General features: G+C 40.6%; 1 protein-coding gene across 1 annotated transcript in view; it reads right to left on the bottom strand.

Moving 5' to 3' along the window:
- Positions 1-7,105: 7,105 nt before the first annotated feature.
- Positions 7,106-24,034, bottom strand: part of gabra2b (gamma-aminobutyric acid type A receptor subunit alpha2b) — a gene marked incomplete at both ends in the record, with an annotated part of 29,931 nt that continues 13,002 nt past the window's right edge. Inside the window, 7 exons of the mRNA XM_080746584.1 lie at positions 7,106-7,414; positions 9,258-9,460; positions 10,487-10,639; positions 18,163-18,306; positions 19,004-19,086; positions 20,698-20,918; positions 23,576-23,643. Of these exons, the coding sequence (XP_080602710.1) occupies positions 7,106-7,414; positions 9,258-9,460; positions 10,487-10,639; positions 18,163-18,306; positions 19,004-19,086; positions 20,698-20,918; positions 23,576-23,643 (1,181 nt within the window). The remainder of the gene's footprint in view (positions 7,415-9,257; positions 9,461-10,486; positions 10,640-18,162; positions 18,307-19,003; positions 19,087-20,697; positions 20,919-23,575; positions 23,644-24,034) is intronic.

The following is a 24,034-nucleotide window of genomic DNA, read 5'->3' on the forward strand; positions in this document are numbered from 1 at the left end:
TTTGCCACTGACATAACATTCATCTATTTTTACATTCATTCATTCATTCCCATGAACATTTATTTTTTAAAGGTTGCAGTTTAAGTGTGCATGTTTAGGCCATCAAATAATCCCAGATGCTGGGCTTTTAAGTCAGTTTATTCATTGTCTGTTTTCCGATTCATTTATTGACCTGCTTATAGGCTACTCTTGCATTCAGAACCAGCCTAATTATAAATAGCAACAAATAGAAAAACATGAAACGTATACGAAATATGACAATATTTATTGATCATATCAAAAATATGTGTACACAAATATAGCTACATTTTCTCAAGAACATAACATGAATTGTATCAATTGGGATAAAATCTCTCAAGTGCAGCTTTTTAAACACTTTTATAAAAGGGTAAAGGGGTATCAAAAATATGTGTACAAAAATATAGCTACATTTTCTCAAGAACATAACATGAATTGTCTCAACTGCGTTAAAATCTCTACAAAGTGCAGCTTTTTAAACACTTTTATAAAAGGGTAAAGGGGTATCAAAAATATGTGTACAAAAATATAGCTACATTCTCTCAAGAACTTAACATGCATTGTCTCAATTGCGTTAAAATCTCTACAAAGTGCAGCTTTTTAAACACTTTTATAAAAGCGTAAGGGGAGGTATCAAAAATATAAATATAGCTACATTTTCTCAAGAACATCAACTGGGTTATAGAAGGTAGACAACTTAAGTTATAACATACAAGGATCTGGCAATGTGAACAAAAACGACATCTTCTCTCAACATGCAGCCTATGAGGAAGGTATCCTAGGCCAGTGGATTCCAGGGACTGTGGGTACCTTTATGGGGGTCTAAATGGACCCATACAAGCCTGTAACTCTAACAGCATACTAATGGAACCAAATGAACCCTAGCGGGTCCATTTGGTTCCATTTGTATCATGTCAGAGTTAAGGGGAGACCTTGAAATGTAAAAGTTTGAGAATCACAATCACATGCATGGCCTAGGAGGCTAGGCCTATATACACAATCGCCAATACAACTTTAGAACCTATGCTTCCTTGTCTGTTTTAAACTACGGTATGTACAGTCTCTCTCGTGTGTCCGTTGGTGAGCAAGAACTTCTCACTTTGTTTCGTGATCTCCCTCCTCAAACAGACAGGCGTGAGTAGGGAACCCACAGTCCTCCTGCTGCCGTCTCCAGCACCTCGCGTCTGCCGTGGGCTTGCGCCAGTGGACAGTAGCGGCGCGTGTGCGCCTTGTCCCCGGTGGCGTTGCAGGTGGGGCAGGTGTAGTTCCTCAGGATGGGGCAGGTGACCCTCGATCCGTCGCCGGTCCTCAGGCGGTGCGACGTGTAGACCTCGGCCGTCTCTCCGTTCTGTTTGCAGAAGCGGCAGTAAGTAGGGCGGGGTCGACGGTTGTGTCCAACTCCAACGCCGACCTCTGAGACGCTGCTGGCCGGGCTGAGGGTCGCGGTAGAACGGCTGGTGGCCGGGCTGACGGAGCGGCTCACACTCTCTGTCTCCACCGAGTTGACCGACACATAGCGGGGTCGTTGACGACGATCACCAACCATGTCAGAAAGGCTGCTCTTGCTGGCCGGACTGAGGGCGATCATGCTCTCCACGGAGTTCACATCGTCCTCCTCCTCCTGGAAACGGACGGGTTTGGGATTGTCCTCAATGTCCAGAGTGCTCCGCCCGGCCCATCCCAGAGTGTAGTTGTTGTTGCAGGGGTCTCCTCCGGCCGCCAAGTCTGCACCCACCGCGACGTGCAGTTGTTCAAAGGCTCTCCCCAGGTTCATGTAGTCGTGCCACATGTCGAAGAAGCCATGGTCGGGTTCGGGGATATCATGGGACGTCTGTCCGGCGGCGACACGTCGTCTCACGTCGTCCCTGGATGTCATTTTTGGGGAGATCGATGTCTTCACGTGGGTGTCTTCAGGAGTTGTAGTAGTGTGCAGAATGCACGTCGGGGCCACTGGGCTGTGTATAAGAGGTCGCGGACCCCCTTTGATCCTGTGCCTGTCTTGATTAGCGACGCTGCAAATTGCAACACTGTTTAAATGTCTGGCTGCGCTGATCAGAGTTTAAAAGTCCGTTCCCTTTATATTGCAACAATGTTTAAATGTCTAGCTGCGCTGATCAGAGTTTAAAAGGCCGTTCCCTTTGATGTTGATGGGTCAGCCGCGGGTCACCTGTCAGTCAGAGCCATCCATCGCTGCGTGCGTGCGCTCGCACCTGATCTTTCTGTCCTAATTAACGAAACGGGCATTACACTGACTGCACGTTTAGAACGTGCAATTATTTGCCATTTGTTTGGAAATGGAGTATAGGCTAGGTCAGTAAAACAATTATTTGTTGTCATATTTAGTCTGTTTCACTAGTAGGCCTAACCCTAAACATGATATAGCCTATAAGGTGTTTTTAAAGTCTGTGTATTCAAACAGGGGTTTGTTTAAACTTTAAACACACATGAACGCGCGCGCTGTGCGTGTGTCAAAGTATTAATTTCAGTTCATATTATTTTATCGTGGTCTCTGTACGTTTCATTTGTGTGATTACTGATTAGTCCTAAATCGGAACAATTAGGACTAATCAGTAACATCAGAACTTCTGATGTTTGTGGCGCCATTAAAAGCCACGACCCTGCGATGACATTGACACCTGGGCCAGGCTCATTTAAAAACTGCAACAAATGTTGCAATTAAGAACAAGACGACCTTTAAATCCAATCATTTAAAGAACGTTAAAAACTGCAACAAATGTTGCAATTAAGAACAAGACGACCTTTAAATCCAATCATTTAAAGAACGTTTGAAGTAGCGGCGCTTGTGTTTAAACTTTAAAGCATAGGCTACTCTAGGGTTTAATTAAAAGTGCACATGTCTTGAGAGTGTGGTCCGATTTGTGTCCTTAACGCAAAACTATTGTTTTCTGTTATTAAGCACATTAAATGCCCCTTCATTCTGCTTTCTTGTGTGTGCATTACATGTCTTAAAATCAGTGGTTTAAAGGTTGGGTAAGTGATTTAATTTGGTTTAAATACGTTTTAGACCTATGCTCTAGATTCTTAGCTATACTCAGTATTTAGTGCGCGCGTCTACGTGCGCGCGTGCCATGTTCTCTTAAGTTCACATTAAGTTCATCTTCGCCTTAACATACAGTACATGCTATCCTTTTATCTTTGCGTTTCATTTGTGTCAAATTGTGTGATATTTTGTGACACACTTAAAAGCCACGACCCTGTGTTGACATTCACACCTGGGCCAGCATGTCAGAAAACTGCAACAATGTTGCAAGACCTTTAAATCCAAAATCCTTTAACATTTGAAGTAGCGGCGCTTGTGTTTAAAGCCTACGAGGTTTAAATGTGTAGACACTAGACAGGCTATATGTCTTGATGGTCCAATTAGTGTCCTTATTTGGATTCTACAGCAATGCAAACAACAATATAGTGCGTGTGTACAGAATTCAAATAGTAGCCTAGTCTACTTTTTTCAAATGGAGGCACAGGGAGTTCTCAATCAAACGTTAATTAACGGCCTCAATGCAGCCGCGCGTCTGTAGCCCTTTGATGTCCGCCGCTGCCTGCACACTCTCCGCTCTGTCCCACTGACAGGCTGGACTGCGCTGTCAGTCAGCACTCAGCAGAAGTCACCAACTTTATCATGTTGGATGGATCCAACGTTATAGGAATAGGAATTATGATTATTTTTATCCACTGATGCTGGTTGCAATGGAATCCATAATATTAAGTTATATATACAGTGTGTGTGTGTGTGTGTGTGTGTGTGTGTGTGTGTGTGTGTGTGTGTGTGTGTGTGTGTGTGTGTGTGTGTGTGTGTGTGTGTGTGTGTGTGTGTGTGTGTATATATGCCTATATTCCATTTTATATTTATATTGTTTGAGCTTACACAAACACATCATGTGTCTGCACATCAAGGATGTTCACTTTAGACCACTAAGAATTACAGTGTTTTAAACACGGTCAGCTGATGATTGAAGCAGAATATTATTTCTGAACATAACAAAAATGATTCCTCCTAGGAATTATTATTATATTATCATTTATTAAGCACTTTGAATTATTAAAGCACATTAATTCTGCTTTCTTTAGATGTTGAAGCATTTCTATATATCTTAAAATCAGTGGTTTGACTTTAACTTATGTGTAGTTACGGTATAAATTTATAAATGTGCATTTTAGGGCACTGTCAGTGTGTGTCTATTATCTTTTGTTGTAAATCAGGAAAATAACACATGTATCTGGGGAAATAATTAGTAGCCTATTTGCAGCAAACAAAAAGCACACTGTCACATGAAAGTGTCAGAGCAAGGTTAGTAGAGCCAAGAATAGAATTGTACTTCAGTTCACATGACAAGTCCTCATATATGACAACAAACCAGATAATATGCTTTGGAATTGTTTTATTAGAAACAGTTTATACATAATCAACAAAGCACACACTGTCTGAAAAATCATTTTAAGTCTTGTTTTAGGATTCAGTCAGTACTTTGGAGAATATAGAATTGAAAATAAAATATATATTATACAACATAACTTATTATTACAAATAAAAAAAACAAGCATCATCAAATGCATGCAGTTTGTTCAAAAATAAGCTTTATTAACTCAATTCATGTTTTGTTATAGGGAAAATTACATTGAATAATCCATAGGAACTGATATGAAGCTGTAATTGAATACAGCTATCCAACACTCTTGATGAGGTATCCTATCTCATATAGGGTGGTCGCTACACCTTGCTGCTTTGTTTTACTGCTTCAAGTTTTGGAGTTCCATACCATGACTCTTTGTTATCTTACTTTTCCAGAGGCTGCTCAAATCAATAACCATATACCCATTTTCATAACACTTGTTTTCTTCAATAGATAAGATGAATGTCTACATTTTACTTTTACATCTTATATGCCCTGAACATCCCCTATTGATTTTATGGTAAATATATAATATGATAAACCGATTTCACTTTGCAAATCATGCTTGGCTGTGTAGATGTAATTTAACTTAACCACTTAAGAAACAGAGAGAAAAAAGTTTGCTCCAGCACGTATAGCACTCACAAAGGTTGTCTCACTATGAGGTAATACCCCACTCAGCACAAGGAAGATAATTTAAGAGCTCTATAGGAATAATAAACATTGAGCACATTATGCACAATAGTCTTATGCCTAATTTAAGCTCTGTTGTATGATGGTGTCATGGACTGAAATAACAGATCTATCTATCAACTATCAGTATGCTCACAACACATTATGGATTGGATTGAGAGCTTATAGATAAACTATTTTCAGCCTGCGACATGTCATACAACTAAGTATAAATCAGGAATTAAGCATACTTGTGCAGGTGCGGGCAACAGAATCCAAACATGATCTGACATATCTATCACACGCTTATTGGATTTGTATGTCCATGAGCCAATGAGATCCAAAATATATGGTTTCAGTTATAATAAACTTTCACTTTTATGAACTCGGAATTTATTCAAGGTCATATTGGGTCAACAGGTCTAAATGGACTAGTGTGTCCCAGACCATTGGTACAGTGTCCTCCAGAATTATTAGCACCTTAAAAAATAAGACTTTTTTCTAAAGTGTTGAATACTTTATGAATGCATTTGTTAAAGAAGTGCATGTGATGTTTACATTCATAATGAAATAAAGGCTATGGAGACACGTGAGACATATCTAATACACACAATTAATTGAGTTATTTGTTGGCCTACTCGCAGAAAAAGACCAACAGAGCCTGCTGTATACATGGTACACCATCCGGATTTGAACTTTACCACAAGGGGAGCCAATGACTGATATTATTTTCTAAATAAATGACTATGATATATTGATATGCTTGTGAAGCAGCAGTTCTTCTCCATTCTGTGGGACCGGTTGACTTCAAACTCAAAGGCAAGGACTCAAGGGAGTGCAGTGCCCACCACCACTGCTCAAACCAATATGCCCATATCTGGGCATTCTAATATATGGGCATATACTGATGGCATCAGATATCGCCGTATATGGGCACAAAAGGGACACAGACGGGTACAATGGGTACTCTGACAAAGCCCCCAACACTATGACTCAGACATATTGGTCGGATCGGCACTTCAGCAGTGTGACTTAAGTGTGATAACCTCTGGCAGGTGCTATGAGAGTGAATGCACTTCATATGGTTTTATGCTACACTTTCTGTGCTTTGTTACGACCTTTCAAACAACTTCTGCTTTTTAATTAATATACTCTTTTTGGTTGTTCAGCTTGATTTTATCCTGTAAAGTTAAGCCAAATGCCCACAAAACTCCAGTCTATGAAACTCTACAAAAGGCAGACCATACTTTATGCATGGAAACATGTATTTTCATTCTTCCCTTTCTTTGTTGATTTATTCCCTCCTTACATCTCTCCTTCTTCCTTCCTCAAACAATAAAATATTACCTGAGCTTTAAAGTCTATATATTACAGTATGTATTTTCATACTGTACACAGTATATCGTGTTAACTGTTACAGCCTTTTCAGCTCTAAGTGTTGTAATAATTCTGGAGGACAGACTTACAGTATTTATACAATACACACAAGTCCATAACTGCAGACCACAACAATAAAACTATTTCCACCTATTAACACAATATTGTACACATATATTTTTGCATTGGCTTGGTCAGAACAAAAGAGTCAGGTCACTGGCTATGACACATATAATATAATCAGCCCCCTCATCACATAATGAAAATGTTATTATCCAATAACAAGACAAAAGAAGAATTCAATACATTTAGAAAGGATTTTAAATAAATATGTTAATAGTGAGTTCTCAAAGTCATTTGTATTTACTTATATATCTGCAACCATACGTTTAATAGGAAACAAGCACTCTAGAAATAATCACTGAAGATATCACAATTAACCCATTCATATAAATATACATACACATTTACAAATGCCATTTTCAAAAGTGCTGCAGACGGTAATGTAGAAAACAGGAGAGGATAGAGGATGCAATCCAGGCCTTGACTCTGTAAAGCTCTGTGTATGCAGTTACTGGAAGTATTTGGTCTTTTAATCCTCAAACTGGGATACAAGAAACAGGCCCCTAATTAGAGGGGACCATATCCTTTATGACAGGTTCTCTGTTCAAGTAGGTGGCCCAGTAGACTAAGTTGAAGCTTCCGAAAAGTACGGGGAACATTATCCTCGAAATCCTGTCAATTTTGCTAACACTGTTGAATGTCTTCTTGCTCTCTTGGGCTTTAGCGTCTGCTTTGGCCTTACTGGGATCGGCAGAACCGCCTTTGGCAATGGTTGGTAGCATGGTGGCGTCCTTGGTGATATTCGGTGCATAGTTGGCAACGGCGACAGCATAGGCGTTGTTCTTCTTGACGGCAGAGGCCCGCTCCTTTTTCTGTCGAGAGAACAAATTGTTATGGAACAACATAAAAGATTGAAATGATAGTTATCATTAACAACAACAGCTGTTGATTAAAAAACTCATCCAGGCCCATTGCTGCATCAAGCTGTAACAAAAGAGATTATATCAAATACATCATTGCAGTTTGAAGCTCTAATTAGACTGGTAGATGTGTGTGTACGTGTACCCACACACATACAGCGATAAAAGAGAGCTGCTACTGTATAATGTTAGATACTGATGCCCTAGGTTGGAACACTATACTGTACTGTGACTGGCTATTAATTTATCTCTATCTAAACCAGTGGTTCTCAACCTTGGGGTCGAGACCTCCAGCTAGGGGCGTCCCCAACTTATTTTGGGGGGTGCCCAGATGATTAACCTAACGTGCAACAATGTTTTCTCACTCAAAAGCAGACAAACCAACATAAAGTTTAAAGGAGTACTTCACCACTTTTCAACCTATCTTCATATAATTGGTCCTCACTAAAAATAGCTTTTATTTATTTTTTCTCCTCATTGGAGGGTTGTGGTCAGGTCAGAAACCCATCGTCTTGTGACATCATCGTTTGGGAATCCAAGCTAATAGAAAATGCAGGCTTTCTACTCCTGAAAAGTTGCAATGTTAAAGTGGAAGCCATTGGTCTCACGATAATAAAAATCGAAATATTTTTTTCAAAAATATTGATTAAATAATTCTTTTTGGAAAATGATGATGTCACAAGACGATGGATTTCTGAACTTCCCACAGCTCTCCTAAGAGACTTGGACCGAGTAGAATTTCTGCTATTTTATTATGAACATTAGTGAGGACCTATTATATGAAGATGGGTTGAAAAGTGGCAAAGTCCTCCTTCAAGTGTATAGAGGGTGTATTCACATTTCTAATGTGACAATTTAAGGACTTTTTAATACCTCTAAAATGAGAAATTAAACATTGGGCAAATCGTGAAATATTAGAGGCAGAAATTGTGAAAATAGCAGATCTACATGCTCACAACGCCTCGCAACGCAAGGCGTTGTGAGCATGTAGATCGGCTTTTTCGCCTTAATGGATTTGGTCTTTTCGCCTGGCACTTTCGCCGTGGAGGAGAGTGTTTTCACCTACCCTGTCTGGCCCATTCACCGCTGTTGAAGAGCCATTTCGCCTACGCTCAATTCTGCTGTCAGACTGTCCATGTTTGCATATTATCCCTTTGTCATTTAATTATTATGCGACTGTGACACTGGTGTTACCTGTCAAACGGCGACCACACAAGGCTATCCTATGCACTCCATAGTAATCACATCAATACAGATTATTGGAATCAGGTGCATCCAAATAATTAATTAAATTATATGTAGCCTACCATATGGGAATCATATGCATTTCATACGGAAGAATGTGAAGCATTCCGTGCATGGCTCTTATCTCACAATCATGCCCTATGCAGGTGCAGTGCATATTTTAACTGCTGGGACCCCCCACCCGGACGAGCACTAAGAGTTGAGGCATTACATTTTGTACGGTTCTATTGTGAAAATAGCAGATTGCTCACAACGCCTGGCAATGTGAGCATGTACCGGTAGATCGGCTATTTTCACTATTTCTGCCTCCTTTTTTTGTGCGTCCGTCAGTGGGGGGCCACCTAATATAATCTTGCTTAGGGCCACCTGAGTCCTAGAACTGGCCCTAAACAAAATGTCACACACACACACACAGAACTAGGAGTCCAATCAGTAGTTTTCTCACCCTCTAAACCTCGCCTCATGGGTAACAATATACAGCGAACAATTCCATTCCTCAATGCACATCTCTATTGATTTTCTTTGGAGAAAAAAAAAGAGAACACGTTACCTTGTCATTCACAATGCTCTTTCCGTCCCAAGCCCAGCCACGCTTTGTGAAATAATTAACTGTGGCAAACTCAATCAAAGCCGAGAAGACAAAGGCATAGCATACGGCAATGAACCAGTCCATGGCGGTGGCATAGGCGACCTTGGGAAGGGAGTTCCGTGCACTGATGCTCAGAGTGGTCATTGTGAGAACGGTGGTTACGCCTGCAAATAAAGGAATGAAAAATAGTGTCAGGTTCAGTTAATCCCCCCAGACTGAGAGCTTCCCTAATGATGTTATGCTAAAGTGTTATGCTATTTATAGATTAAGAAGATTGTCTTGCTGGATGCAAGACACAGCAAGCATCTATAACATCTGAAGTGGGAGATATTTTGTGCACTGTACACACCCCAAATTGACAGAGGCTTTAAGATCTTGCTGAAAATAAGTAGGTTACGTGTCTAGTAGTAAGTATAATTCCATTATTCCCATGGGGTGCATCATGCTCTGTAATAATTACAAATAATGTGTTTTCCACATGGGAGTAAAATCACAGAATTACACGGGTGAAAATTACATCACCTTGACCTCAGCCAGTAAAACTAATCTAGTCAAGTCAGGACTTGAGTTTATTATTGCCCCATCGACCCTAATGTCCACTGACCTTTGACAATGCTTTAATCGCTGGCGTAGAAGAATTGGTTTCGACCTTATATGCTCCGTCCAGTCACATATATTGTATTAGTCTTCCATACCTTGTTTTTCCCCAAGCTGACTCTCTCGGGTCATTGACGTTGGTTCTGCTTGACCTTTAAACAACTTGGGAGTTATACCCGTTTTCATTTGACTGAGGGCATTATATTTTTATATTTTGACATTTTTGAAGAAAACAGACCCATCAAACTGAGTGTTCCAGGATTTTGTGCTATGGGTTAATTGTACTATAACTGACATGGTGTACTTGTAAATATGTGGAAGAAAATGTATGAATGAGGATAAAAAATAAAAGACAAGCATTTACCAAACATGCTGTTACTACTGCTACATTATTATTATTATTACCTCTGTCTAACCCCTCCGCCAAAGGGGTTAGACTGAGTTTATATTTATATTCACAGTTTATATCAATTCAACCCATACGAATGCCACCTCACTTCAATTACTTTTAACCTAAGCTACAGTACAGATGGCGGTGTTGAACTGCTGCTGCCATCTTACATACTGACCATCCACAGTAAATGTACACTTACCAAACACTGTCCTCGCTGGCACTGACTCTCTGTTCAACCAGAAAGACACTTGAGACAGTATGACAGTCATTATGCATGGAAGGTAGGTCTGGATGACGAAGTAGCCTATCTTCCTCTTCAAATGGAAATGAGCTGTCATGACTGTATATTCACCTGCACGGTAAAATGAAAAGGTCACAGAGGTGAGAATGCCATAGTGAACATAACAAAGGTTTTGGAAAAATGAATATAACAAAAATGTCTTTCTGTCTGTCTGGGGCATGGGATGAAGACATTGTTTTGGAGTTGTGTGTGTGTATAAGGCACGAGGCAATGTGGGGAAGGGATTTAATAAAGCAGTGGTTCTCAAAGTGGATTCCAGGAACTCCAGGGTTCCTTTAGGGGGGTCTAAATGGACCCATACAGGTCTGTAACTCTGACAGTGTACAAATGGAACCAAATGAACCCTAACGGGTTCATTTGGTTCCATTTGTATACTGTCAGAGTTAAGGGGAGACCTTGAAATTTGAAAGTTTGAGAAACACTGTAATAAAGGATTGTCATTATATCTGGTGCAACCAGATAGACAGGCTATAGTGTGTGCCAGCGCCTACGTCATTGTAGTCCTTAGCGGCCATTTCTTGGGTAAAAACAAAGGTGTTTCAATTGTTTGATTGCATAGAACTAATGCTATAGTCTAATCAGAACACCTGTGTAAGGCTGTGTTTACCCAAGAAATGGCCGCTCTTAGAACTACATTTGGCACACCCTATAGAGACAAATCTTTGGATAGTGAACATATCAACATGTACAGTAGAGTGATATAGGACGTTGAAGCCTGCCAATTCATAGCACAGAACTGGCATACACAGTCCGGTTTCCATTGGGGTTAGTGACTGCTTACTTTTTGAACAGCAAATAGAACTAAACATTTGAGTGACCCCATGACATTTCCCCAAGCACTATCGTCAGGCAGAAATGTCAGTTTGGCGCACACTAATAATATAACAGGCAAATTGCAGGAAAATCTCTACTTATTTTCATGGCCTTTCCTCTAGTGTCACACTTACCCAAAAATGTACTATTCTCTGTTTTACAGGTACTTTGTAGATTTTTTTAATTGTAGTATTTTTATTATTATAAATGAATTTCACTCTAAAGCTTTTGGGGGCCTAAGGATGACAATCTTGGTTAGGTGACGACTGCGAAGAGAGTTGTGACATCTGGAGAGACAGAGGACGGCCGGAGAGGCGGCGACCCGGGGTGGAGAGGATTGCCAGCCCAAACCACTTCTTCCATGAGGAAGAACCCAAAAGCTACAGACTGTGGTAAAACCTGCAAGGAGGGTTTCAAAATCCATCAAGGCAGAATGAGATGTTTGCTGTTGTTCAGCGGTAACAACGACACAACGCACAGAAGAATGCTCACTTCTGGTCAGACGGAGGAGGAGCCAGGCCCGGAGGCAACCCACAGTGCCTAGAGAGTCTCCTATTGTTGCCAACACCTGCTGCTAATATCTCACCAGCCATCAGCCATCTTCGTCACTGACTGTCTCTAAGCCCCAAGAGACAGTGGGGGCAGTAGTATGCCACTTGGGCATGGGCCATTGGGCCAGGGTCTGATCAGCCCCGGTCGGTCACCTGGAGGAGGGTGTCTGTTGCAAGACCCGAAATACCCAGTGACTCCAGGGTACAACACTGATGATGTGTCCAAGTTTGTGCATCAGTAGATGTTTTATTTACTTTAGGTTCCAAACCACTTTGGTCTGGTTGGGTGTAACGATCAGCAAAGCCTCAAGGGGTCACTAGCAAGGCTTTTAGATTTTTGAAGATGAACTGAAATAGTATCTTGAGAGTAATTCCCACATACTGTATAGTCATGCATTTCCTAGTTGTGTGAAACAGGAGCTGTGCACATCTCCGCTAGTCTGACTGTCACGTTCCACTTAGCAAGAGGGTCTGCGGACAGTGGACATGACATGGTTGTGTTTATATTTGCTACGTGTCTACAATTTGTGCCTGCACAAATTCCCGGACAAATGGTGCATAGCTTTCAAGCTAGTTCAGGCAGATGTGCCAAAGAGGTTTACACACACAAGCATCTGATGTGATATACCGGTATATGTGACATACACTGACCAGCAACCTCATTCACTGTTATTATACTGTCATTGTCAATGAAAGTTCGTATGGGCTTCTTTACCGTTTGTTTTATATAATGTATTAAATGTTGGTCCTCTAATGTTATGATCAGAGAATAATATAAAGAAGAGCCTAAATGCCAAGATCAAATATAATGTTCACATTTGTGATTAATGACATTTTATAAATAAAATGTCAATCCATTCGTGAGTTATCTGACTGAACTTAAGTAATTGTGAGAAGAGGTCTACTGTCCTAGTTCATTCTGGATTGTGTCAATTATTTCCTGTGCATTCTTGTTCCTCAGACCTTAAAATTCCTCCTTCAGCAAAGCTTTGAGGTCTTTGGGTTCAGGTTTTTATTCTGTTCTATTTGTAATCAATTTAACAAACCTGCCAACAAACCACTTAAATTTCAAGTCCTCATACAGTATTACTGTATGGATTTTTTAGCCAATTGTAATGTGCTAGTTACACCCCTGTCCCTCCAGGTTACAGGATGTACTGTACTGTATTACCGGCAGCCAATTGCATGCATGCAATTTGTCAGAACAAGCCGATGTTAAATTAACAACAACATATACATTCATCAACATGACAACATACTCCCAAATGAGTCATGTCCACGGTACTAAAACATTGTTTGTGATTAATAATGCATACGTAAGTTTGCCTCTCCTCCAATGCACAATAACATACACTATTTGTACGCATCACAACTAGCAGAGCATATTTTCAAACCACTGGTCATACCAACCAGACCTCATCATTCCATAGCAACGCTGTCATTTCTTGATGAGGAGGTGGAGGTGACTGTAAATCATATCTTGTCAATAAAACGCTTTTAGTCTTCTATGTAATATATCCTCCAGGATGCAGCTTTAAGATATTTGGCAGGGATTAGAGTAGCCTTATACTACTAGAGAGTAGTTTTTTAAAATATAAAATAATCCAGCATCCACACATAGAATACGCCACATTACGATTCTGTCACCACTTCTAGCAACGCCTCGTGCCTGACAAGGCTGTGAAACATTGCCAATGCTGCAGTAACAAGCAGAGCTTCCAAATGGAGAGATATCTCAAAGAGAAGCCAAGATTAGACATGAGAAGAAAAAGATGTGTTACCCATGGCAACAGAACAGAGAAACATAGCTCATTTGCTGCGATTCTGAAAGTGAAGGCCTTGATACATACTGCCACTTGGCACGGGGGAAGTCCTTTTCAGCAGCGGGGGTGGGTCGATTCCAAGGACTAATCCCCATAGCTTTCTCTTCTCTTTTTTTGCGTACTAGTTGTGGTGCTGCCTCCATTTTCACTGGTTTTGTGAATACGAAGACTCTCTCTAACACGTACTGTACTATACACACACGCGCGCACGCACACGCATGCGTGCACACACACACACACACACACACACACACACACACACACACACACACACACACACACACACACACACACACACACACACACACACACACACACACACACACACACACACACACACACACACACACACACACACACACACACACACACACACACACACACACACTCTTATGCGCTACATTCCCAGCGGTGGAATTTTAAAAAACATGAGAAGTGCCCTCTTAGTACACTATGGAACTCCTCACTGAGGTTAATCGAAGTCGTAAAAATGGAGAGTAGCCCCATGGTCAATCTTTACACTGTGATGGATGTAAAAGGGGTTCAACTAACACTCTGGATTTTACTGTGTATATCTTCCGTAATTGAATTTGCATGCCTGCTCCAATGACTTGTTGTGGATGGGGGAGGAGGGATCCATGAGATGAGACTGAATTCTCTCGAGCTTAAGATCCCTTCACTTAGTGCGGGAAGATAGTAATTATAGCATGAAGATGATAATCACTTCGTGGCCACAGATGTAGGATGGCGACATAACTAGACTAGTTGTCTGGTGAAGCCTATACAATGAAAGCTATCAAAGAGAGGGCAGATCCTTTTATACGGGGCAATATGATGTAGCAGTTGCTGCTGAATAGGACGTTTTAGTGACGGAGAGCTGGCCTACATGAAATGGAAGGTGTCTGAAACCAGTCATTCTCAACTGGATTTCCTCTATATACCGGTACTGTAGCTACTATGTGCCAAGTTTGGTGTGGATTGGAACAATGGTGCACCCCTGACCACATGTGGCCACTGGTGTCATCTCTGACTATCACTGGACATTAGTAGCAGGTGTGATGCAGGCAGGCAATGCGCAGCGCCTTGGCCGTGAACAGGCCTTCTTGACTAATTTGTCCCCTGAACAGTGTTTGTGCCAAGTTTGGATTCCACATCCACTGTCAATCAATCATTCATGGTCAACCCACCCTCAAGGCAATTTTAATATAGGATGGGATAACATCCTGGCACGTTAAATTGTCTGTACGGTTGAAATAACAAATTGCTCGTCTTGCGCAGACTGCTGTAATTATCTCCTCTGTATTTGCAATAACTCAGACCTGTGCGTCGGGCCAAACAACTGCTGTGATTTCATCACAATATACAATTTCTTTCTTCTCAAGTTTGTCAAACTCATCGTTCTGCAGCACTAGCACTACCTGTTCTTTGTGCCTGATTCATTGCCCTAGAGACACACTGACAACTTAAGTTAATATTATTTTGTGTTATTTTATTTTACCTGGATTTAAATAGGGAAAATCCATCATAAATGTTTTGTCACTGATTGTTTCTACCTTGTGATTTCTGTAGACTTTGCAGCCTAGCAGTTTTTCTGTTAGCTATGGAGTGATTAAGAGCTGCACAAAGGCATTTGACTTCATAGCCATGGTACAGCATGATTATTATATCTATCAAGCTACTGTATCTCTTTTAATTGGTGTTTTGTCTAGTAAAGATTGACTATCACTGTGTGACAACTGACAATTAGATAAATATACCTGAAAAGTATTGTCTATACTGTGAAAGTGTGCTATTCATACAGGTTTCCCCCCATCGTGAAACCTTAGAGCTTACTCATCTACTGTATGCCAAATGACCTAGTTTGTTGGTATGCTACACCAAACACTGACACTGTGGTATTGAATGATTAATTTAAATTCAGCCAGTCAGGAAATGTGGAGTGACTGGTTAAACAAAATGAAAATGGTTAGTGGCAAGACATTTCTGTCTTTTATTCCTACATCATACAGCACTTAACCTAGATAGGAACATTTAGTTCAGATGAAAGGATATTGTGGCTCAATGAAATTGAGGCATGGAGGCGTGACATCGTAGCTGAATGGTACATACGACACATACGACTCTAATGCCTGATGTCCCCGGTTCGATTCCATATTTCCTATCTCTAACTATCAAAGAAAGAAAGAAAGAAAGAAAGAAAGAAAGAAAGAAAGAAAGAAAGAAAAATTGTGGCACGGACTCCCTTGATAGTTGAGAACACCCACCTGGGAACTTCTCTTAGTGGTAATCTATTCCATACCTAGTGGGAATAGTAGTGGAGCACTTCAGCAATTAAGAGAACCCAGCTCCAGCTTTCATCTAGATCTAGAACCTAAAGGAGTGATTGTGCAGTAACAACAATTTTGCCCCTTCACATTGGCTTCTTACTGTTATACTAATTACATTCAAAGCAAGACCAGACATGGCCCATTGCATTCATGCTCACACAGGGTGGCCTTATGATTACCGTACAGTGATGGTCTCTGGTTCAATCCCCACAGCAGCAATCCTTGAGACATAATGCTCAGTAGTTGTAGATTTCTATGGCAAAAAGCCTCTGTTACAATAAATGCTCTCCGGGCAAATTTCTTTAGTATTTGAAGTGTAATTTATCCACTCCCATGGACATTTTGTAATGAGACAAACACTGGGAAAGCTGACGGAGAGATGGCACAGGAGGAAAAGACTCTTGTTGGATTTAATCCTTGGCCAGCAGGAACACTTGTGGTCCAGATGGGAGCCACTAACGCGTCACAATCTCTAGGCACTACCAGTGCCACACGTTGATAGTCCCTTCTCCAACATTTTAAACGTGGCTCAAATCAGCCTGTCACAAATTCATCTGTTCCCTGTTGGATTTGCTTGCTGATTTCTCTCCAGCCCCCTTTGGGTAGAAATGCCCCTGCTTCAGTGCACAGCCTTCCTTTGGCAGTTAATGCACCAGTGCACTTCTGTGAGACAGGTACCGGTAGCAGGTTGTATTTTGAGCTCCAACATAAGACAGTGCCATCACTTAAGAACATAGCAGCCATTCCTTTATTTCGGAGCTCCCTCTATTGTGCCGATGACCAGGGGTGTCGCACCAAATTCTGGGCCCTGGGTACAAGGATTCACTCGCATTTTGTGCTTTAACTATTGAAAAATAGCAGATATACAAGCTCACAGAGCTGCGAGCTTGTAGATCTGCTATTTTTGAAAAATATTAAAAATGTGTTCAAGTCTTTGAATATTTTAATTCCTTCTAAGGTTTTTTGAAAAAAAAAGAAAAAAAAACGTATGTTTCTGTCAGTGGTGCTCAAACTTTTTCATGTCAAGGACTCCCAAAACGATATGTATTTGGCCACGGACCCCCATCTCAAAATATAGTTCCAGGGACCCCCCCAGAAGCAAAATTTGAGTTACAAATGTTCACTTAAAAAATACATAAATTCAAAGATTTGCACACATTTTCACGACTTTTCAAAAATAACAGATCTACAAGCTCGCAGTGCGGCACTCGTGAGTCGTGAGCTTGTAGATCTGCTATTTTTCAATAGCTAAAGTATAAAGTATAAAATAATTAAGGCCCCTCCACCTTGGGCCCTAGTAATTCAGTCCCGATCCCCCCCCCCCCTTCCCTTGTGACGCTCCTGCCGATGACAGCTACAACTCCCACCTACAGTAATGCTCTCTTCTGTTGCAGCATCTCTCACATAACTCCCTCATGCTCTCTCTCTACTGTTCCCCATCTCTCCCTTGTATTGTGGTGGTATGATACCTCAAACATCCAGTCTACATACTATTTTATTCTTTCATTCCCATCAACGTCTGTATGGGCTAGGGAATTCCCTTTACCAAAGAACCATGACCATATTGCTCTCTAAAGGGGGTTTCCTGTAATGTGTGAGCAGTGTTGGAGCTGTAGTCTAGCTGTCATGGTTTGCATACTTTGCAAACTCATACTAAATGACTTGGTTACAAAATGAAGATGGAACAATTCATATTTGCAGGAACCTCCAGAAGCAAAAATCCCATTAGTCAAATCATGTCAAGCTAAAACATCCAGGACAAACATTTCTTTGCGTTTTTTCATAACCAATAAATCAATAGCATAAAAAGCAACCAACGGCTAAGCACAGCGAACAAACTTGTCCATTTGGATGATGCATTGCACTGGCCAGGCTAATTTCTGATTATTTAATTTGTTTGAGTATCAATCACTGCATTTGTGGAATATAGGCAGTTCAGCCATCTCAAACTTTAAATGGAATGATTTATTGCTGATGCAAAAGCAGTCTGTGGCTATCAGAAGAGGGAATCCATGAGGAACTATGGGGCGAATGCAAAACTACACACACACAAACCTTACCTGTACTTGATTTTATGGTTTCTTGTCCCACTGTTTGTCCAAGCAGATCATACTGGTTCAAACGGGAGCTCTCTTCTTCCACTACCACTGAGTCCGAGGCATTTTTAGTCCATGCATAGGTCACCTCTGACATGGTGTAGGCATCTGAAAAAGGATCCAAATATTGAGGAAATACAGCATAATCTGGCCCAAATTATATTTTATACTTATAGTAAGTAAAATATATACAATTGTAAATTTCAACTCATGAGAAATCTTAATCTCAACACATAGAAAAAAAGATTTGTATTTCCATTCAGAAATGAATATAACATTTGAAAAACCCAACCAATCTTTCTAATTCTTATTAGCGAGTTTAAGCTAGATGGTTTTCAATACGGCAACGCCAGGCGGACTACGGCTGCTATGACGTAATCGCCGTATCGATCAAAATGGTTAAACAAAGCCTCGGCGGCGACGGGTTCCCACCCCTTTCACTGAACGCTGTGGTTCCCATGGCGACGCGTACACGCAGCAGACGGAGTAGGCGCTACGTGGGAAGGTACCTTCTGCCGTAGTAGAGGCGGCCGCGGCGACGGCAGGTTTATCTATCGAGCGCGGATCATTTCCGATTACCGTTGTCATCTGCCGTTGCCGTAGCGAGCTTAAACTCGCTATCAAAAGAATGTATGTTGCTTTCAACACTGTTTGGTTGGTGTACACATTCTACTACTGATGTTTGCATGAGTAGTCTTCCACGACAAACTTTCACAACAAATATATATAAATAATATATATTTATGGCGTTAATATCATCATTGTCGTCTTCACCATCATCATCCTCACGAACAAAGTTACTCACAGCTGCCAAATTTCAGGGGGCAGGAGTGGAAGTCCATGGGGAAGTCCTCTAAATGCATGGGACACTCAGCATGAACTGTTAACCTGCATCAAATGAACACAAATATGAAGATGAGTTTGTAAATACGGTACATGAAAACAGGGGCGTCACAAGGGGTAGGAAAGTGGGACTGAGTTACCAGGGCCCTAGTAACTCTGCTATTTTTGAAAAGTCGTGAAAATGTGAGCAAATCTTTGAATATATGTATTTTTTAAGTGAACATTTGTAACTCAAATTTTGCTTCTGGGGGGTCCCTGGAACTAAATATTTTGAGATGGGGGGGGGGTCCTTCACATGAAAAAGTTTGAGCATCACTGACATGGAAACATAGGTTTCTTGGCACACATTTTCACGATTTTTCAAAAATAGCAGATCTACAAGCTCGCAGCGCGGCACTCGGTGCCGCGCTGTGATCTTGTATATCTGCTATTTTTCAATAGTTAACATTCATGGGGGACCCGCAGTGAATCCTTGTACCCAGGGCCCAGAATTTGGTGTGACGCCCCTGCATGAAAAGTAAACAGCATAAAGGCAGCTAGTCATCAAAGGAAAGGGCACTGTGAGCTTTTCTCACATTGTTCATTCTGGGATCTGTAATGCCTAGAAGAAGATTGCATCTTTGATAAGACTGTCCTACCGTTGATAATATTGCATTGTAGGCAGTTGTAAATTTCAGTCTATCCCACCCCACAAAAGGGCTAGGGTGATGTTTTATTCAAATTGATGAACCCAGAATGCTCTCTGACCACGCACTGCATTTTCAGCATTGTACTATAATAATGCAGTTACGGAGGCACAGAGAGAGAAAGATGACAACGTTGCATAAAGCAAGAAATGGTATGAGAAGATGTTTCAAGTGATTCCATAGAGAAGAGGTACTATGTATAATGGTCTAATGGAGGTATTGTATATATTGCATCGTCCAATATGTCCAAAGTATTTTTATGCTAATGAGACAGGTGGCAAAGAGCTTTGCTGACTGAGGGGTGATAACCATTGAGTCAGGCACTTTTTAACCCATTTAAACCGGGAAAGCATCTGCGCCATTTTAGATTTTAGCATTGGTTATTATAGATACTGATAAACAGATACTGTATTGTATACAGTGCGTCACTTTGTGCCACACTGCGAGCTACTGTAGTACATCTGCTATTTTTGAAAATTAAAAAAAAAAATCTTGAGTGTTTGAAAAATCTTGAATAATTTTGAATTACGTGTGTCTATGTAAAAAGAAAACAGCCATACGTAACCATAACACACGGACAATATACTGTAGCGGCCCAGGATGTGCCATTTGTCGGGGAAAGATTTCCCAGCATGACTCAGGGTTGCTCCCACACTATTTATTTTACTGTTGTGTTAATTGTAGTTGCTATTTTAGTTAGATTTGCCATCCCTACATGAAAATCTATGTTCTGTTACAATACAGATACAAATACAACAGTTTGTGATTGTTTACGGTTCAAGACTTGTTGGCCAAAAGTGAAGCCAATTTGAGTGTCTTTCTTTGCCTACTGACAAGGAAAACAAAACTAAAACTATTAGGAGTAATAATACAACAGTATAGTTTTCTTTTTGGCACCACCGTTTATGGTGTGAAATAAAGATGAGGAAAGAGATAAGGAAAGAGAGACAGTTATTTCAACTTTATTTACCTCATGGTGTAGAGAAGGGTCCCGTCATCTTGTATCCTCAAGAGTTTATTTGGCATGGTCATGTTGTGAGCTACAGACTTTTTCCCATTGTGGAAGAAGGTGTCTGGGGTCCAGATTTTACTTGCCATTAAATTGTTGAGGCGCAAAATGTTCATTGGTCCATCAAATTTCAATCTTTCATCTTTCCAGCTTTGCCGAAAGAAAACATCTATTGTGTACTCCTGTAGAGAAGGTAAGTAAAAGAACAGACAAACAGCACTATCATTGTAGCAAAGGACAAATTAATACAAAATCACAAACAAATGTATCAGAATAGATATAGAGATAATGTGTACCGATTTCTGTGATGTCAGGACAAAAAAAAAGGATAAACATCCAAAAAGTTGTTTTGCTAATAATCTGCCTCCTGGTGGTCCTGTAACAGGACAATTTGAAAACTATGCAATTACTTCCTAGGCGCAGGGGCGTTGCTCACAACGCCTCGCAGCGCGAGGCGTTGTGAGCATGTAGATCTGCTATTTTCACAATAGAACCGTGTTATACAAAATGTAATACCTCTTTTCCATGAGGACTCCCATCTTTGCCATACCCTAGCTTTTGCTGAACTGACGCCACTGCCTAGGCGTAGTGTGAATGTGCGTGACGTGAGAGATTCCCATTTGTAGCCTATTACAAAAAAAAAGACCTCCAGGCTGTTGTGTTATTTCTTTGCAAGTGTTGCTCTTTGAATCTAGATGAATAGAGTCAAACTCAAGAGCACTACGGCCACCGTGTGAATATGGACAAATTTGCCCCTGACTAGAGGCTATTTATTCATTTTTCACTTTTCAGCTTTGGCTACTATTGGCCCTGTATCCCATAAAACCCACTGCATGTGAATAAATCAATCAGAGGCTCAGAGGAGAATATCCTTTGTCCTAGTTTAATTTTATTGGACACAATGCCTCACCCAAATCACTTGCTGCCAGCCATGTGCCAGTTTCTATAACTCACCACTGTCCCATAAATGCACATTTCCCATGAATAAATTATGATGCCATAATTCCCCACATGTTTCCATGGAGACAATTCTACAAATAGGATATAGTAGCGCTTTAGTTTATAGGTTATTGAATTCAAGACTTGTGCCCTTATCAAGTAATAGTCTATTTTCTATTGAGAGGACCATTGCATTGTGTTCCAGCATCATAACCATTAAATCAACTGTTCAATAAAAGGCTTAAGACTAGAGGATGTATATATTTTAAGGGGCCCTGATGATTATGATCAGATGAGTAGATGAGCGGATGTTTCGGAATGACTAATAGAAAAGCTGTAGATAAACATAGAACTGACTTGACTAATGAGAGTGTTTTCAATAATGTATCAGATGAACATTGTCAGAGGAATAGTCATCATTCCCTTGCATGGAGAAGCAATTGTCTCACATCAGAAGAGACGGTGGTGGGGAAGAGCAAGAGCAGGGGCGTCACAAGGGGGGGGGAAGTGGGACTGAGTTACTAGGGCCCAAGGTGGAGGGGCCTTAATTATTTTACCTTAGCTATTGAAGAATAGCAGATATACAAGCTCACAGCGTGGCACTTTAAAAATTTGTATTTTTTTTTTATCTCAAATTTCTTCTGGGGGGGTCACATGAAGAAGTTTGAGCACCACTGGCAGAGAAACATATATACCGGTGTATATATTTTTTTTGTTTCTTCAAAAAACCTTTGAAATATTCAAAGACTTGCACAAATGTTTCACGATTTTTCAAAAATAGCAGATCTACAAGCTTGCAGTGAGCTTAGATCTGCTATTTTACAATAGTTAAAACACAAAATATTGCGTAATAATGCGTTCCCAGTCTAAATGGGTTAAACCCCCACCCGTATGAAGAACATTCTTTGGGGGGGCCGCAGTGAATCCTTGTACCCAAGGCCCAGAATTTGGTGCGACACGCCTGAGCAAGAGAGAGACGAAAGAGGAACACAGGGAGACAGGGAACTGAGAGAGTGAGAGGAGGGATCATGAGAGAGAAAAAGAAACAGTATGGGGGTGAGGGGTGGGGGGGCATGGAGAGAATACAGAGAGAATGTTTGTGATGATGAGGCGCTCCAGGAACACAGTAATGAACAGTGGTGTAAAGTAACTAAGTACATTTACTTAAGTACTGTACTTAAGTACAATGTTGAGATATTTGTACTTTACTTTTACTTCTACTCCACTACATCTCGGATCCAAATATTGTACTTTCACTCCACTATAGCCTATTTATTTGAAAACTTGAGTTACTTTGTGGATTTTGATTATTATTACAAAACATACATTTACCACTTGAACCCTGTTTAAACTTGGCTATTTGAAAGTAGCCAATCTACAAGCTCACAACACGTCACTTGTAGATCTGCTATTTTCAAAAGACTTTTACACAATTTAGACATTCTTCATAATAGTACTTTTACTTTTGGTACTTTAAGTACATTTTGTTATCAATGCTTTTACTCAAGTACATTTTGAATTCCGGACTTTTACTTGTAAGGCTGCACCCACACCAAAGTACCTACTGTATGAGAGTGGATTCCCCGTTTCACCAATGCGTTTCAATGAGAATGGGGCGTTTTTTTTTTTTTTTTGCAGAAATCCATTGAAATGCATTGGCGGAATGGGGAATCCACCCTCATAGGTACTTTGGTGTGGGTGCAGCCTAGAGTATTTCGATATTGCAGTATTGATACTTTTACTTCCACCACTGGTAATTAATGTGAGAAGAACATCTCCTTCACCATCCTCCCACTGAAAAATGAACATGGAAGGGCCTCAGCTGAAGACATACAAGAAAAGGAAGACGACTGGATACATGAAGAATAAACAGGAATGAATGTCCTGTATTTGGTCTCACCATATCTGTGTCTGAAACCGGTCCAAAACTGGTGACATAGATGTTTGTCTTAACCTCTGTTACACGATCTGTATGAAAACAAAAGAACATTTTAAGATTCCACACATCAAGATGGTTTATCTATTTATTATTATCTAACAGTTTGTTCTTCTGGTTTCAACTAGTAACTGGTCAGTGGTCACTTTCCAGTCCAGTCAGGTGCAGCTTGACTTCAGTCACCAGTTGTAACCAAATGTTCATTTGGTTTTATGTTCATTTGTTCTTAAAACAGCACTATGTCCTTTTTTTACAACTATTATAGGCATATTATGTCCCACAAAATTATAAAGTTACATGTTTAAGCAATAACAATCATCTATGAGTTTCATCCAGGCATTTGCCAAGGCACCAAGGCAGAACTGACAGTCAAAGCGACCGGCCAATCACAGCGCGTCCTCACCAGACATGCTTGCAGAGAAT

The sequence above is a fragment of the Nannobrachium achirus genome (assembly GCF_963921795.1).
Source record: "Nannobrachium achirus genome assembly, chromosome: 17".
In the NCBI taxonomy this organism is placed as follows: domain Eukaryota; kingdom Metazoa; phylum Chordata; class Actinopteri; order Myctophiformes; family Myctophidae; genus Nannobrachium; species Nannobrachium achirus.